We start from the raw sequence: 19360 nt of genomic DNA on the forward strand, positions 1-19360 counted from the left end.
TTTTTGAAGACTGCGCATGTGTAATATACCCAAATATTGAGTCTGGTAATAAAGCAAAATAACTGAGAAAAATTAGAAATGGTCTTCAGATGCCATGTCTGTAACTTATATGACAAAATCTAGCGTTAATTCGATCTCAAACAGATTCATTAAAATAAGTTATTAGTCCACCACGTGCGAGACTTCATAAACCAACGTGGTTGAACGATACTTTGCGACATACGGTTTCGGGAAACAGTCGTGACTAGCTAGTTGATTTCTCCAGCGATGCATCGTACTATGGTAGTTAAGCAGCGAGCGATATAGTTGTACGGGAAACGCACCTCAGAGCAACGCATGTTGAGCGACGCATAGTTGTCCACAGAGCTCAACTGCACACACGCTGGAAGAAGAAGTAAATTAATGAGTGTAAACGATCTTTGCCGTTGTTGTAAAAATAATTGAAGAATTCGCGGAGTACTTACAAGCACAAAAAGCATTTTTGAGAGAAATACAAAAGGTGTGTGTATATACGAACAAGTTCTCCGTTTAGGATTAGATCTCGACAATAAAGCAAATAAATCTTCTGGCATTTGTCGGCCCTCTCTCAACTTTATAACACGGTTGCAACGCGACTTGACTGATTTTTAAAAAATGTAAAGACGCTGAAAGAGAGCCGGCTGAAGAAGCGTGTTCATCTGAGGCTTCAGAGAACAGAGATCGTGAGCGCATCTCTTCCATTGGTTTTCATTGCGTCCCGTCTTCTTAGCCACCATCGGAGCAGCTGATAAATTAAACTTTTGCCGAATCCCGTAGGAAGGACGGCAAACACATCTTTCCGATCGACAAATGCCTTGATTGCGGTTCTCTGGTTGTCTTTTAAAATGAATGCGCTGTCGATTTCTTTTATAACAGACGTGATAGCGGAATCTAAACATCTCAGTTCTCCAGCTGCAGTCATGTCTGTTGAAAACCAATTAATGGTGATTACGTAACTGCAGATCATCTGTCCGTCATCGATTAAAGCCCGCCCTGGCAATTTGATTGGCTCGGCCTTCTGGGAGCCGAGCATATTTACTCCTCAACGGATCGAGTCCAGACCGAACTTCCCGACCAAAACATGTTGTTGGCAGGTTCGGGCTGACACCCAGGCTAGACTTTATGTGGAAGCATGAAACATTCCAGAGGTTGGAAGATGTATATGAAGATAAGAGCTGAGAAATTGAGAGCAAAAAGCTAAAATTACAAGAAACAAGGGGGAAAAAAAGGAGATGGAGACCAAAGCAATACAGCATGCGAGAAAGAGACAGATAAAAATGTAGGAGAGAAGGAGAAGGAAAAAATGGAAGGGCAAGCGAGTGTGAGAAAGAAAATCACCAGGGGGCTTGAGGAGGCTGATTACAGATGCGGTTTGATGTCAGGACTAGTGCACATTCTGTACCTAATAGAGAGGCATTGATTTCAATGAAAGAGTTGAGTGTTCATGCATCTTTCCATTATCTGAATCACAGAGAGAGAGAGAGAGAGAGAGAGAGAGAGAGAGAGGAGAGGTGAGGGGGAGGGGGAGAGAGATGTGGCATGTCGAAGCGTGTGATCCTTTGCCATTGAATAATTCACTCTCCGTGCATTTAAATCGTGAGGAGGCTCTTACTTTCTTAGAGCTGAATTACAAACTCAAGTCTTCCCCATCGCTCCTCTATTCACAGCTTATGTAAGAGGGGCAGGAGAACCATTGGTGAGATACATTAAATGCAAGTAAGGTAAAACATGACAGGTTGGTGATGACACCAGGATGCACATCTGTAAGTGAAGGGGAATCTGTATATTTTAGATTATTCAACGTCTTTTCAATAATAAGACATTCGTTCAAATGAACCGACTCGAGACTTGATTCTCAGTGTCGTATCTGACTTTTCAACATCATTTGTACCATCATCTATTAAATACTGGACTCTGATTTGTCGATCAGACCGCTTTATTACTTTCATGTCTCTTATATCACACTGCAGACTCATTCGTGATTCATACAAACAGAACCGGTGCTATTGACTGTAGTGAAAACTCTTGACTTTAATACTGTTTTTGTGTTCGTCTTGTCGCCGGCTGATTGTTTTGTACATTGTAATGGAGTTTTTTCTTAATTGGAGCTTTAAGATTGGTTGTGGAGCTAACTGTACATTGTCCTTTATGCATATATTATAGTTGATTGGGATTCTATGGGGGAAAGAAATGCTTTCATGACATGTTTCTTTGGTTTATGAGAGTCTGTAGTGCATCCTAGAGAAAAAACTAGAGTAAAAGAAGAGGATAAATTGAGAATAGACTGTATTTCTCTGAGTTATCTGCAGTGAAATAGAGTCCAGTCAACAAGACACAGAGTGAATCTGTAATGTCACAGCTCTCTGAGCTCAAACCATGACACCAGGATGGGGAGAAGTCTTTTTTTCACGGGCAGATGCCTGTATTTCAGGAAATTCTTACGGATATACACTTTGTGTGATTGTCTTTTTTAAAAATTATTTAAATTATCCTTTAAAAGTTATTATTAGACTTTTTTTTAAGTTTTAATTAAATATTTTTTCCCCATTTTAACCATGCATCTAACAAAATGGGTGAAGCATATGCTTTGAGAATGAGTGCACGAGCCATGCTATTTTTTGTCCAATTAATTTTTATTTTCTTGGTTAATTAGTCATGGTGAGCAACTGTGAACTAGCGGTACGTCTGTGTTGATGAATTCAGCCTTCTTACAAATGCTATTACAAGAATAACTCTAAGCTGCATAGAATTTTTTCAAAGTTTATAATCAGCAGCCGTATCGTCTGCAAAGATGATTTGATCCTCATATGATCCGCATCTATGAGCACAGTCACCGTAACTCCGTCTAATCTGTTCTCTGGACAGCCAGCAGCATTTGTAAGAGTTTTATTAATTATTGTAAAGTGTATGTTGCAACTTGTCACGGGTTCTTGTAATAATATTATCCGTAATTATTTGCGGCAAATGGAATTATGCAGTTGTTTACATTTTCACACAATATTCTGTTTTTTCATTTATAGGGATGCACAATATATTCTGGCCTTTTACCAATGAGACAATATTTTCATGTTACGGCTGTCTATAACTGTTATTATTCTGATGTTAACATTCTACTATTTTGTCTGAGGAAATGAAAAACAAAACTAAAAACTCAGATTAATCTTTTTAAATGCTACAAGTGGATTTAGGCATCACAACATATGTATAAAGAAGAGATTGGATAAAGATAACATTTAACAGCAATAAATAAACAAAGGCGATAACTGACCTACAATATTTTTTGTGCATCTCTGTTAATTTATAATTGATAAAACCCCATCAGACAATTTTAAACATCTCACAAAATGCTTATGATTCTCAATGCTATGTTTGCGTGATAATAGTTGTGATTTTTTGCACTGTATGACTTTAGGTTGTATGCATCAGAGTGACTTCTTCCAATAGCGCTCTGTGTTTTCATTTATCCACAGGGAGCATAAGATGAGTCCTATCTCTACTCTTCATGTTTCCTATTCTTCCCCGTACTCTCCGAACCGCCTCTCTCATCTCAAACTTTCTAATAAACGCTCTAAAGGTTAATGTACACCAGGGATTGTAGTTCGAGTGAGTTTAAAATAAGCCCTCGCTGCCAGTTAATTCTTTCTCTCTAATGAGCATCTCCTCTTGTTTATTCTTCCTCATATTTTGCACCATCCGTGGGAGTGAATATAGATTCTGCACTGGAGCTCAGGGATTTGAGGGGGAAATCCTCACTCCGCTTGACTGGACTTTCCCCCGTGGGTATTTGGCTCGGTCCGTGAAGGCAAGCGAAGCACACGACTCCTGCAGTATTCTCCATCTCCTCTCTGTAGGTTTAGCATATAGACCTGTGCTGAGGTGTGTGTGCCGCTGCTCGAGTGCGAATGGAGGTGGTTTGAGACATCTAGTAAATCTTCACAGTAAACGACTTTACAGTTTCCATACATGCCGTATGACTCTTTCTAAAACCCTCCCGTGTTCCCGTTTTGTCCCTTCTGTATTATGAAATGTTCAGATGTAGTTCTGTGCAATCGTCTGGTATGCATCTCTCTCTCTCTCTAGTGAGGATCACGTCTCTCATCGCATTAACTGCTCACACTGTGATGAGAACATAACATTCAAATAGACAAATGATCCTATAATGTGTTTGGAATATAAGACCGTAGGTGTCCTGTTGACAGAAGTTTCCCTGTGTGTGTGTGTGTGTGTGTGTGTGTGTGTGTGTGTGTGTGTGTGTGTGTGTGTGTGTAATAACAGCATCCCATCCTCAACAACCAAGCTCAAGATGTTTTATCCCATTAAGTTTCACCAGTTTCTTAAATACGTTATTTCCTTGTGTAAGCCTCATTTACGTGGCACCCTGACAAGCTCAATTTCCTTCTTTTAAATATATTTTCTGTTTGTGTTTATATGCAAAGCTGTGAAAAGCTCTTCTTTTTACAGGATATTATTGAGGTTCAATGTATACATAGTGCAATTTCATCCACAAGGAGCTGTCGGGAGTTCAATTTTGAAAATAATTATTCCCCAATCTGCCCTGGTTCATCTAATCATCTTAGCATACTGATGAATTTAGTGGCCTTATTATTTTGTATTTAGTTTCCTATAATCTTTGTTTTCCCCTCAACTCTTTTCTATACGCTTACTGCATCTTTGTTTACTGCAGACTTGTATATAATTAATAAAAAGATACTTTTATCCAGCAAGGATGCACTAAATTGATCAAAAGTGAGAGTGAAGACATTTATAGTGATACAAAAACATAGTATTTCAAATAAATGCTGTTCTTTTAAATATTCTATTTATCAAAGAATCCTGAAAAAATATGAGCTGCATAATAATTTTTAACATTGATAATAATAAGAAATGTTTCTTGAGCAGTAAATCACCTTATTATACTGATTTCTGAAGGATCGTGTGACACTAAAGACTGGAGTAATGATGCTGAATATGCATAATTTTTTTGCATGATGTGCATGCATCATATTCTCTTTTTTCTATATGAATTTTTTTTCTTAATATAGATCTTTATTGTCATTGTATGCGATACAACGAAATTCTGTTGGAGCAATACTCTCCAGGGATTTTCAAATTTTCTATAATCTTCAGTATTAATGTGTATACTATCATTTTGATCATATAAATGCAGCCTTTGTGATTGTGAGCATAAAATATTTTTCAAATCTTACCGACCACAAACTTTTGAATGGTAATATATATATTTCATGGCATTCATCCTTACCCATCATTCTGTGCTGTAACAATTATTACATTGGAGTTATTTCAAATATGATTAGCCCTTAAAGTTACTTTGGTTGATGTACATTAACTTAATGTAGTCAGTTAGTGATATTAAATCATTTTTTGACTTGAATAAAACCAGCTCATTTAGATGAAGCAACATTATAGGTTACCTGACATCATTTTTAAATGGTAATTATAGCAGTGATTTTCTCTTTTGGCTTCCAACATGAAACATAGATGGTAACAGTTAGGGAGACAAATTATTAATTATTAATGGCACACTTTAGTAAACTGCCCTCAATCAAGGCGCAATGTTTTGTTTCTGCAATTACATGTGTCAAAATGTGTGATGGAGCGAAGACATACCTATTTTCCATATGCTTTGTTTGGACTGCATTTGGAGAAGAGAAACACATCTCTGATACGATTGCAATGAACAAGTTCAGTTCTGTAGACATGTTGTTATCATGCAAATTTTGAAATTTTCAAGACTTAAAAGGAAAGTTCACTTTAAAATGAAAATTCTGTCATCATATACTCACCCTCAAGTTGTTTCAAACCTGTATGCATTTCTTTCTTCTGCTGAACACAAAGGAAGATATTTTGAAGAATGTCAGTAACCAAACAATTAACTGGTCCCATTGACTTGATACTATGGAAGTCAATGGGAGCAGTTAACTTGAGGGTGAGTAAATTATGACATAATTTTCATTTTAAAGTGAACTATCTCTTTAATTAGCTTTTTAAATGGGGCTGTCGCTCCTAAATTACCGAACTTGTGTGTAAAACCAGATTAGAGACCCCCTTATTTACCTGCACGTGGCCTCTGTGACTTTTTAACCACACATCTACAAATCCCATTCCCCTATCCAGTGCACCCTGGCCAGCCTCAGCTCTGCTCTGATTGATTTGGCAAGAAACATTGTGGTCTCACAGGCTTGCAGTGGAGTACCGCTGTTCTCCATAATCGCAGAGAAACAGAACGCCTCAGCAGGCCTCAGGCCAGCCCGTGTGTCTGTATAGATCCGTGTGCCAGATGGGAGTCCATGTTCTGGGATCAGGAGCAAGCTAATGCATCATCCCACGGTTTAGAGCCCTTGCACCAGAAACGACTCCTGCAGTGTCATAGATTGCAATTAGTTTAAAAAGGAAGCAAATGGGTCGTCCTTTAGTATCCTATATAATATTCACACTGAAATCCCTAGGAAAGTTTGGCAAGTAAAAGTGCTGACCTTAGTGTATTTAGATTGAGACTATAGTGTATTTCTATCTTTGGTTGTAATAAAGAAAATGGCCACATTAGTAATAGTAAAGGACTGCTTTAATGATGTGCAAATGATCAAATCTGCTTCTAATTCTGTTCCATATATGGCTATTTTTTTGTAATTACAACTTTAAATCTCACAATTTGACTATGTGTTATTAAAAATCATCAAATTATCAAATCTGTTTCTAATTCTGTTCCATATATGACAATTTTTTTGTAATTGCGACTTTATATCTCACAATTTGACTATGTGTTATTAAAAATCATCAAATTATCAAATCTGTTTCTAATTCTGTTCAATATATGGCTATTTTTTTGTAATTACAACTTTAAATCTCACAATTTGACTATGTGTTATTAAAAATCATCAAATTATCAAATCTGTTTCTAATTCTGTTCAATATATGACTATTTTTTTGTAATTACAACATTTTCAAATCTCACAATTTGACTATGTGTTATTAAAAATCATCAAATTATCAAATCTGTTTCTAATTCTGTCCCATATATGACAATTTTTTTTTGTAATTCCGACTTTATATCTCACAATTTGACTATGTGTTATTAAAAATCATCAAATTATCAAATCTGTTTCTAATTCTGTTCCATATATGACAAAAAAAATTTGTAATTGCGACTTTATATCTCACAATTTGACTATGTGTTATTAAAAATCACCAAATTATCAAATCTATTTCAATTCTGTTCCATATATTTTTTTGTAATTGCAACTTTGCTCTAATGAAAATCTAATGGTGCGGTGTTGTACTAGAGCTCTTTTGGTTATGGACCCAATATAGTGTGGATAATAAGTATGGAAAGTCTAATGGTGAATTCTGTTTAAACAGATTGAAAATATTGATTTTTGGCTTTGTTTGGCTTGTTTTCCAGGCGTTCCGATGGCCAATTGGGAGTCAAGTGGATGGGGACGAGATGCTGGAGATCCAAGTGTTTAATTACAGCAAAGTCTTCACTAACAGGTTTGACAATTCAACACATTTGCTGTGTGACTTCAGATCAGCCTTAAAAAAGATTGCAGCCTATTAATATACAGTACTTGCTTCTGAATGTATAATTTATTGACTGGCATCATCTCTATAGATTTAAGAGGCTATGATCAGAACATACATTATAATCAGTACACACATAAGGATTATTGCAGTCTAAATAAATCTAATATTGAGTGGAACAAGGCTATAAATAAAGCCTAAATACATTTCCATTTAGTTCAAGTGATTAACATTCATGGCTTCGGTCTCCAAACAAACTCCAGCAACAAAGCATTGGCTATTTAAATGTTCTCTTAGACAAACGAAGGCTTGTTTGTTTAGCAATAAGTCTTTGTTTTTTCCATCGGACCATACAGGACCTCATAACTCCTACGTTTTCTTTGTGCTGCTGGTTTTCATAATATGTGGTATTGACAGTCCAGTAGCACTGTAGATTATTTGAGCCTTTTAGGCATTTTAAAATATTGATAACAGGAATAAGTTGCCAATCTATTGCCTCAAATTTTTTAAATTATGAAATTCAAAGTTTAAGTAAGCGGAACTAGCAGATTTTTATTTTGTACTTAAACATTTCAAGTTAAGAACAATTAAAATGTATGAGTACACTAATTCATACAATTAACTTAAAACTTTCATGTAATCTCAATGTGAACACCTTTATTAGTATAAACTTAGTTAGCTTTAACAATCTGCTAACATAAGTTATTAAAGGGCTAGTTCACCCAAAAATGAAAATAATGTCATGAATGACTCACCCTCATGTCGTTCCAAGCCCGTAAGACCTCCGTTCATCTTCGGAACACAGTTTAAGATATTTTAGATTTAGTCCGAGAGCTTTCTGTCCCTCCATTGAAGCTGTATATACAGTATACTGTCCATGTCCAGAAAGGTAATAAAGACATCATCAAAGTAGTCCATGTGACATCAGTGGGTTAGTTAGACATTTTTGAAGCATCGAAAATACTTTTTGGTCCAAAAATAACACAAAATAAGACTTTATTCAGCATTGTATTCTCTCCCGGGTCTGTTGTCAATCCGCGTTCACGACTCCGCAGTGACGCTGCTGACGTAAGACGCTGGTGACGTGTTATCTGGTGCGCCCGAGCTTTGTTTACAGTCTCTCAAATCAAGCGCATGCACCACTCGTCACCATGATGGTAACTATCCTAAAACCAACATTAACATAAATTCTTCTAAATTAGCATAACAAAACATTAATCATTACTAAATCTCCCACTTAACATTAATCTTTTAGCATTTTCTCTCCCTTTCGAGTGCCATCGACAAAGCATGCTGGGAAATAGACATCTCAGCCGCTTCAGTTAAACTTAAATTCATCTAAATTAAAATAAATAATTTCATAAAACTCAAAACAATGAAACAGTTCAGTTTACTTAAAATATATCAGTTCTGTGAACTTGAAAGTAAAAGAAAGTCCTAATTACTCATAAAAATTTATTTGACTGAACTAATTAGTTTAATTTAAGTTTGCCCTACTCAAACCAATTAATTATTTTGAGTGTTAGGGTTTACAGATCATAGCCTTCATAATAATATGCAGGTATGTATGTATGTATGTATGTATGTATGCATGCAATCTATCTATCTATCTATCTATCTATCTATCTATCTATCTATCTATCTATCTATCTATCTATCTATCTATCTATCTATCTATCTATCTATCTATCTATCTATCTATCTATCTATCTATCTAGCCTATCTATCTATCTATCTATCTATCTATCTATCTATCTATCTATCTATCTATCTATCTATCTATCTATCTATCTATCTATCTATCTATCTATCTATCTATCTATCTATCTATCTATCTATCTATCTATCTATCTATCTATCTATCTATCGGTCTGTCTGTCTGTAAGACCTAAATTAAATTTGAATATATTTATATGAATACACACAGTACCGGTCAAAAGTTTGGAAACATTACTATTTTTACTGTTTTAATGTTATCTTATGCTCATCAAGCCGGCATTTATTTGATCAAAAATACAGAAAAAAAAAAATGGATTTCTATTTTAATTTACTTTGAAATTGAATTTACGGTCCCACTTTATATTAAGTGGCCCTAATACCTGTGAACTTACATGGTAACTACATGTGTACATAGTATGTAACTACAGTGTAAGTACACATTGGTACATAGTATCTACAACTGTATTATTAGTGTAACTACACGTATGTAACAACCCACGTAATGGTATGTGTAAGTACAAATGTGTAACAGGACATTGGTAACAACACTTTTTTCAGTGTAACAGGAATTATGTAACTACATTTTGTAACAACAATATGTAGCCTATTTGTTGTTCCACTTCCACATGCAGTCTTAGATACTGCAGTTACCAGTTTGGGTATAAATGTATTTAATTTCCAACAAGTGGACAGTTCCTATGGAATTATCATGTAACGACACTGATGTACACAACAATTACCTTAACAATTACACTTTATATTAAGTGGACAGTTCCTGAGGAATTACCATGTAACACTGGTATCACAAGGTGAAACTTTAGTTGTAATTCAACATTAGTCCTGCCAGTCATAAATATGTATTCCAACTGGTAACTGCAGTATCTAAAACTGCATGTGGAAGTGGAACAACAAATAGGCTACATATTGTTGTTACAAAATGTTACATTGTTACATAATTACTGTTACACATGTGTACTTACTGAAGTGAAAAAATGTTGTTACCAATGTCCTGTTACACATTTGTACTTACACATACCATTCTGAGGGTTGTTACATATGTGTAGTTACGCAAATGTTACAGCTGTAGATACTATGTACTAATGTGTACTTACACTGTAGTTACATACTATGTACACATGTAGTTACCATGTAAGTTCACAGGTATTAGGGCCACTTAATATAAAGTGGGACCGAATTTACTTCTATGATGCAAAGCTGAATTTTATATCTATCTATCTATCTATCTATCTATCTATCTATCTATCTATCTATCTATCTATCTATCTATCTATCTATCTATCTATCTATCTATCTATCTCTATCTATCTATCTATCTATCTAACACTCATTCCCGAGATATGAATGAGAGAGCAGCCTTCAGTTCTGGTTATAGTATTTTCTAGAAACTTGTTGATTTGATGCAGTGCAGTTTTTGTTCATGTACCTGTCAGTATTCCCTCTGTGAAGCTTGTCTCCCACTATACTCTGAGTGAGTGCTGTGGTGTTTTCTATATACTGTATTCCTCCAGAAGTGGTGGATAGGCTGACAATCTTTACTAGCTGTTCTCCACTGCATGACGTGCAGATTCTGTGTCTGAGAGTGTGACACTTCACGTCAGTGTTGGTGTGTGCGAGTGTATATGATCAGATTATCTGGGTCTGGCTATATCACTGTGACTTAGTAAATTCGCAGCTGTCGTGAGCACAAGTAGAAAAATTTATCATGACTATTAAGTTAATTTAATTGACGTACAATCAATGGTCCGCATTTGTTTTCTTATTGTTTAGAGTTGACAGTGACACCTGTGAATAGATCACAATGTATAAGAAGAGCATCTGCTGAATAATTCACATGCCCCTGTGACATATGTGAACCGCGCCACACATTAGCTATTTGTTTATTATTTACAGATGTAATTTCTATCCATCATATGCATTACGTAGCTGACCTGATCCTGATCTATGCAAACTCAGTAGATCGGGACAAAACACCAGGTGTGAGACCGTTGTGTACACGCAGCAGACCGATGTGCAGCTCACACACTCTATCTTCCTTATGACAGACATTAAGGTTATACAGAACATTAGAGGTGAACATTTCATAGCCTGGGGGAGGTCATTCAGAAATGGAGAATTAATGGTGATTCATTCAATGCTGTTGTTGTTTCATGACCAACTGACCACCAGGTGGGGACGTTGTAGATGAGTGCTACAGCATTGCAGTTTTTCTCGATTGTTTACACACATTTTCTGAAAGCATGCCTCATATTCTCAGAACTCTACACACAAATCAAAAAACACACACACAATGGGTAAAACCCCTCAATTCTCCTGCAAAATGAAACTTTACATTCAAAACAATGTTAATTCTTCTCAAAATGGTATTTTGTTTTCAAATGACACACAAACCATCATATGAATAGACATTTATAAGAACCAGTTGAACACTGATGTGCTCGATGTAAAACACTTCTTCTCCATTCATCATAATGACTTAGGCCTTTTATTGTTCAGTGTTACACTTACTACACACAGTACATACATAAGTGTGTTGTACAATATTTGAGAATATTGTTTCTATACTCAGAACACACAAATACACGGTAACAAATATATTTTATTTTTCCCACAAAAACAATCAGTGTACATCCCAACACAAAGTTGCACATACAGTGGTTCTACATACAATACAAAAGAATAATTTACTGTATACAGTTACAGTAAAAAAAAAAAATGCAATGTTGGCCTCCATTTTATGCTAAAGCTCTGATTGCTAATTGTAAAACTGTGTGACGGTGTTTGATCATGTGATGAGTGTACTGTATATGTCAATGGCAGTGTGTTCCTTGTGAAAACGAGATTTTCTGCATAAAAATTGTGCCAAATGCAGAGAATTGTGTGCAGTTTTTTGAGAAAAGTGTGTTTTAGAGCTGCAGTTTGAGTGTAAAGCAGGAATTGTGCTTGTAGTTCAGCAGAACTGGTTCAGGGGGTTGGTGCATGAGTTACATGTTGTGCTCATTGTGTCTCAAGTACCAGTATTAGTGTGTAAACAATTGAGAAAAACTGTAATAGGATCCTATCCTGCAAATAAAGACCATATGAGAAGAAATCAAATAGATAATAAAGTTTGGGTATCAGTAAAGAAAAATAAATGGATTCTTTTATTCAGCAAGGACACATTAAATTGATCAAACATGACAGTAAAGACATGTATACTTTTATAAATGCTGTTTTGATTTTTTTTGTTTATTCATTAAAGAATCCTAAAAAAAAGGTATCATGTTTGTGATACATGAACACCAAATCAGCATATTCAAATTATTTCTGAAGGATCATGTGACACTGAAGACTGAATGACTGTTAAAAATTCAACTTGTACATGAATAAAATACATGTACAAATATTAAAATAGTAAACAGTTATTTTAAACTGTAATCACATTTCACAATATTGCGTTTTTTACCGTATTTTTGATAAAGTAATGCTGCCTTGGTGAGCATACAAGACTTCTTTAAAAGAAAACGTGTTTTAAAAAGTATTGGTAGGTTAGTTTGGTTTAGAGATGAGCCTGTGTGTGATGTAATGCTTTATGTCAGTGAATGTATGTCAGGAATTGGGGTGCGATTTCATGCATTTAATTAGTTATATCACTAGAAGGCAGAGAGTACTGCGGCTCGATAACAGGATCCGGCACTGATAACTGCAGAACTGCAGAGAATGTGCCGAGGAGATTCCAGCTCTGCCTCATTATTACTCACTAACCAAATGAGAAATCCTGCCATTCCCTCTGTGTTAAATACATCCCTGCCGTGAGTTATTTCTTCCCCACATTTTCAACAGAAGAAATGCTCAATTTATATGGTGGTTATAGTCTTCACAGTAACAGTAAAGGATAAATAAACAGTTAAGTAGTATAAATAAGTCAGAAATACTTACAATATTATAATTTAGGACATCTGATCTCATCTGAAATCAACTTGCATGTATCATAAGATCAATTCTAAATTGGTATCAATACATGGGATTAAAGGATAAGTTTTAAAAAAGCTTTTGCTGATAATTTACTCACCCCGATGTCATCCAAGATGTCCATGTCTCTCTTTCTTCAGTCGAAAAGAAATTTAGGTTTTTGATGAACACATTTCTCCATATAATGGACGTCAATGGGCCCCAAACGGGTCAAGGTCCAGATGACAGTGTCAGCGCCGCTTCAACGGGCTTTAAACGACACCAGACGATGAATACGGGTCTTATCTAAAGGTCACGCTTCTCACGTCACGAACGCGCATCACAGAACAGAGCAAGCCGAGCATTTGTGCTTATAAAACTTAATTTTTTATTTTTATTTTTGAAATGATGATGGTTTCGCTAGATAAGACCCGTATTCATCGTCTGGTGTCGTTTAAAGCCCGTTGAAGCGGCGCTGACACTGTCATCTGGACCTTGAACCGTTTGGGGCCCATTGACGTCCATTATATGGAGAAATGTGTTCATCAAAAACCTTCATTTCTTTTCGACTGAAGAAAGAAAGACATGGACATCTTGAGGACATCGGGGTGAGTAAATTATCAGCAAAAGTTTTTTAAAAAGTGAACTAATCCTTAAACTGTTGTGAACGGTTCTGACCTCTCCAAAAAAAAAAAGAGAATGGACTTGACAAGGCAGGACACAGTAAATTATGGAGCAGATGAAAGTCAATTGTCGGTTGTTTGTTCAGAGGATCAATAATGTATGTGGGGTCTTTAGAAAAGTTGATCGAGAGCCAGAACCTGATCCAGGATCAGTGAATTATTCACCCGTGGATGCATGCAGTTCATAGACCGTCACAAAGCCATCATTTCACCACCGAACTGGTCGCATATATCAATCACAATGGTCTCTTTTCCTTTATCGAGTCCCTCTGGATGAACAATGGTGCTGACTGAGTGTGTCATTTCACATCCGAACAGCCGTAGCGGCAGGCGCTAAAACTGTTAGCGGTTTGCCGTGTTTTCTCATCAAATTTACTGACTACATGGATAGACCCGCCTGTCTTTCTCTTAGACAGTGATGCAGTAATAGACAAGAGAGTGTGTGTAAGCTAACTACATGTGGCATTTAATTGGTCAGTCCAGAGTTCCTGATTGCTTTTGTTCACGGCCTGTCACTTTTCATACCGAGAGTTGAGTTAACAAGCTGAAAAAATTCCCATTCCTATCTCCCATGTGTTTGATGATCCTCCTGTGTCTAGATTTGTGAGTCTGTGTTACTACAGACATTGTGGTTACATAAAAAACATGTGTTTGTGTCCCTAGGAGTGAGTGCAGCTGATAATAAAGACATTAAACTGGAAATGTTTATAATATTCACAGAGGGGACAGTGTTCAAAATTCATTTATATGCAGAATAGTGAACAATAAAAAAAGTGTAGTTTAATAATGTTATTTTTGAACAATATATCCAATTCACTAGTACTTTTAAGATTTTTTCCCCAGATTATTCATTTTCTTTAATTCTGTTAAAGGTGCAGTCTGTATGTTTTTCCTAACAAACAATAAATATATGAATAATCATGTGAAATTTCAATAGTCTAATAAAAGCCGTTTTGTTGAAATCACACGACCAACTGAACACTTATCAGACACTTTCACTCACATAATTACACTACTGTTCGGGTTATTTTTGAGATGTATATATATATATTTTAAAGAAATTAATAACTTTATTTAGCAAGGACAAAATATAATCACAGTAAAGACTTATACATTGTTTCAAATAAGTGGTAAAATATTTTTTTACTTTTTTTTTTACTCTGTTCATCAAATTATCCTCAAAAAAATCATTGGTTTCAACAAAATGATTAAGCAGCAGAACCATTTTCATCTGTGAATATAGTGAGAAAATGTTTCTTGAGCAGCAAATCAGCATGAGAATGATTTCTGAAGGATCATGTGACACTGAAGACAATGATGCGGACTGCTGAAAATTCAGCTTTGGCCATGACAGAAATAAATGACATTTTAAAATAGATTTGAATAGAAAATATTTACTTTAAATTGAATAATATTTCACAATATTACTGTATTTTTGATCAAATGAATGCAGCCATTAGAGACTTCTTTCAAAAACATGTAAAAAATCTTATGATTTAATGTCCAACTCCCTCAACCGAATCTGCAGCTGTAATGCTTCCATCGACACGGGAGATTGTTTCTCTTCAGGCAAAATGCCCTTATTAAGCAAAGTTGTTTGTAAGACGGCCCTGATTGTTTCTTTGGTGCGTTTCTCAGCATAAGTGAGCTCAATCTCATAAGTTGCAGCCAAATTTAACAACTGCTCTCTCGAAAATTTTAACAATAACTCAGTAGAGGGTTCTTTAACGAATGCTTCCTCTGTTGCCATTCTAAATGCGAAAAGACGCTGAAAGCGAACCAAAATCACGAAAAAAAAGAAAAAAAAACTCACTAAAGCAGTTTTAACTGCGACCGAGCTACAGCGTAGCAAATGTCTGAAGTGGTCAAACGAAAAGCACTATATAGGCTACAAACGACCACAAAATTTTTTTGTCCACCCCCAAATTTACTCAACACGCTAGTATAATCAGAATAGGTTACCAGCACTAAATATGCCACAATATAATCACAAGCTATACAACCAAACTAAAGGGTATTCTGATAAGCAAAAATGTTGTCCTGCTTCTCTAACTAACTATACACAAAACAAACAAAAAAAAATCCTAAATATCTACGCAATCTTCAGTGGCTTACTCAGCTCGAGGCTTCCCACCGAGCCCCCTCCTGAGATATCCACCAAAAATAAAATAAACGTTTGACTAAACAAATGAACAGACATTCATAATTGCTCACCAGAATACTCACCAAAATGTTGTAGCCTTCCTTAAGTTCCGCACACACTTTGTGCAACACACACACACACACACACACACACACACACACACACACACACACACACACACACACACACACACACACACACACACACACACCTGTCTGACTGAACTTTCTCTGTTTGCAGGTTAATTGGCACTTTCCGCATGGTTCTGCAGAAGGTGGTGGAGGAGGGTCACCTGGAGGTGTCTGACACCCTTATTGACGACAATAACGCAGCCATACGGGTGAGACGTGAGCATGTTCTTCGTCTGGTCTGACAGAACAGAAATGCTCTTTTTTTCATATAACACACCCACTCACACAAACATCCATTCACATATTTCACCAGAGGGTCTAGCTTTGCACAACTTGCACAAAACCGTCGTTGTCATGGTTACATGTCTACTCGGAGGCTATAAGGAACTATGCAGTTTTATTTCTCTCTCTCTCTCTCTCTTGATTACAAGACATAGTTGTAGAGTTTTAGTTCTAAAAGTGTGTGTGAGTTCTTTTGGAGTAGTGCGTGAGTTCTCTATAAAGAGAGAGTGTGTGTGTGTGGCAGAAATTGCCAGAAGCCAGTGGACTCTCTCTCTCTCTCTCTCTCTCTCTCTCTCTCTCTCTCTCTCTCTCTCTCTCTCTCTCTCTCTCTCTCTCTCTCTCTCTCTCTCTCTCTCTCTATCTCTCTCTCTCTCTATAGGGGTCCTGCTTATCCCTATGTGTCAGAATAGCAGCTCGATAATATTGTAGCTTCAATATTAAACTTATTTTCTCCATTAAGCATCCTTTGACTCTTGCTAATCTTATCACTTAAGATCTTACCAGTTTGGTTATTGCTCCTTTAAAACATTTTTGAACTAAGTGAATCTTAAATGCAACTTCCAAAAGTAACTTGTTTGTGACTTTAATTGACTTTATTGTGAGGAGGAGTAAGTGTTTGTCTTACACACTGTGGCAGAAAAAGATCTGTTCACATGTCTAAATTTCTTACATTTTCACCAATAATTTCCTTTTAACTGTCAGCACTTTCATTATCTGCCCACCTTTTTATGGCACAACACAGAAGGAGTTATTGTTAAAATGTCAAAGCTGTTATGCAACACAATGCATGGTGATCACTGACTGGTTCTTGGTCATGTTTTATCTTGCTTAGGGCTGTGCAGTCATTCATTCGTTTTCCAGGACACTGAATAAAAGCTCCCTCAAATTTGGTCAAAGTATAAATTAAAATATCGTTGCTAGAAAAACAGAAAACTTAAAAAAAAAAATAGCCATGGAGTCATGAACATATGTTTTATTGGAGATATTACCAAGAAAAGTAAATCTTAAACTTGTCTCTCCCAATGTTTCTCCTCCACTTCTACTCATTTCATCCTTGACCCAATGCAACTCTGACACTATTGTAATGTTTGTTAAGCTATTTTTATTTTATGAAAAAGGGAAATCATACACTCTAAAAAATGCTGGGTTATTTTAACCCAAACCTGGGTCAAATATGGACGAACCCAACCGTTGGGTTAAATTTTTTAATTAAAAAATGTAACCCAACGGCTGGGTTTGTCCATATTTGACCCAAATTTGGGTTGAAACAACCCAGCATTTTTTAGAGTATACTACGTACTTTCATGCAACTTAGTCGCTGATGGTCCACTTGTACCTACACTGTGCAAAAACAGTGTTTTTTGTTATCGTTGTTGAAATGAGACCTCAGCAACGCTTTAAATGTGTCTTGTTTAATTAAAGCAGGGCTTATATCTAAGTAAAGCTGTACCAGGGCTCAGGTTCTCCTCTTTTGTATGACATGTACCCCTGGGAGAAGTGACCACCAGGCAGTTGACAGAGATAAGTTGGACTGAGGCTAAATTGTTCCTTGTTCCTTTTAATGAGTTTGTAAACATGAGAAGGAAAGGGTAACTGATGCGGACAGACCGCCACATGGGTTAGCCAGCGTGACCCTAACCTTAGCACTTAACTCTAACACCTAACCTGAAGCTTTTGTTCATCCTCGCTTCAGCTTAAAGTCGTGTCTGGGTTTGGTTCAACAGCTGTGTCTGTATTGCTTGTGAAACCTGAGAGTGTTTGTTATTAAAAAGTCAATTTCGTTTTTTTGTTCAGAAGCCCACTTGAAAGAACTTGAACAAAAAGACAATCATATTTATGTTATTATATTATATTATTCAGTAGTCCTCTTGAAAAAGATAGACATGCCTTATATATTCATAATACAGTTTTTTTCGATTTATGTTTACACACATTTTCTGAAAGCATGCCTCATATTCTCAGAACTCTACACACAAATAAAAAAACACACACACAATGGGCAAAACCCCTCAATTCTCCTGCAAAATGAAACTTTACATTCAAAACAATGTTATTTCTTCTCAAAATGCTATTTTGCTTTTTAAATTACACTGGGTTGACTAAAAACTAAAAAATAACTAAAAAATGCTGGGTTGTTTCAACCCAATTTTGGGTCAAATATGGACAAACCCAAACGTTGGGTTAAAAATGTAATTTTAAAAATGTAACCCAACGGCTGGGTTTGTCCATATTTGACCCAAAATTGGGTTGAAACAACCCAGCATTTTTTAGAGTGTAAGAACCAGTTGAACACTGATGTGCTCGATGTAAAACACTTCTTCTCCATTCATCATAATGACTTAGGCCTTTTTCTTGTTCAGTGTTACACTAACTACACACAGTACATACATAAGTGTGTTGTACAATATTTGAGAATATTGTTTCTATACTCAGAACACACAAATACACGGTAACAAATATATTTTATTTTTCCCACAAAAACACACAGTGTACATCCCAACACAAAGTTGCACATACAGTGGTTCTACACACAAAACAACAGAAGAATTTACTGTATACAGTTACAGTAAAACATAAATCCACTGTTGGCCTCCATTGCTCCACAGAAGAGCTCCTGTTGCCCTTTATGCTAAAGCTCTGATTGCTAACTGGTGTTTGATCATGTGATGAGTCAGTGTGTATATGTGAATGGCTGTGTTCCTTGTGAAAACAAGAGATTTTCTGCATGAAAATTGTGCCGAATGTAGAGAATTGTGTGCAGTGTTTTGAGAAAAGTGTGTTTTAGAGCTGCAGTTTGAGTGTAAAGCAGGAATTGTGCTTGTAGTTTAGCAGAACTGGTTCAGGGAGTTGGTGCATGAGTTACATGTTGTGCTCATTGTGTCTCAAGTACCAGTATT

At 36.1% G+C, this 19360-nt stretch overlaps 1 protein-coding gene across 1 annotated transcript in view; it reads left to right on the forward strand.

Moving 5' to 3' along the window:
- Positions 1–16423, forward strand: part of LOC307012623 (otoferlin-like) — a gene marked incomplete at both ends in the record, with an annotated part of 33328 nt that extends 16905 nt beyond the window's left edge. The window contains 2 exons of the mRNA XM_079639505.1: positions 7439–7527; positions 16291–16423. Coding sequence (XP_079495631.1) covers positions 7439–7527; positions 16291–16423 — 222 coding nt within the window. The remainder of the gene's footprint in view (positions 1–7438; positions 7528–16290) is intronic.
- Positions 16424–19360: the final 2937 nt, after the last annotated feature.

Source organism: Phoxinus phoxinus (assembly GCF_949152265.1).
Source record: "Phoxinus phoxinus genome assembly, chromosome: 16".
NCBI classification, from domain to species: Eukaryota; Metazoa; Chordata; class Actinopteri; order Cypriniformes; family Leuciscidae; genus Phoxinus; species Phoxinus phoxinus.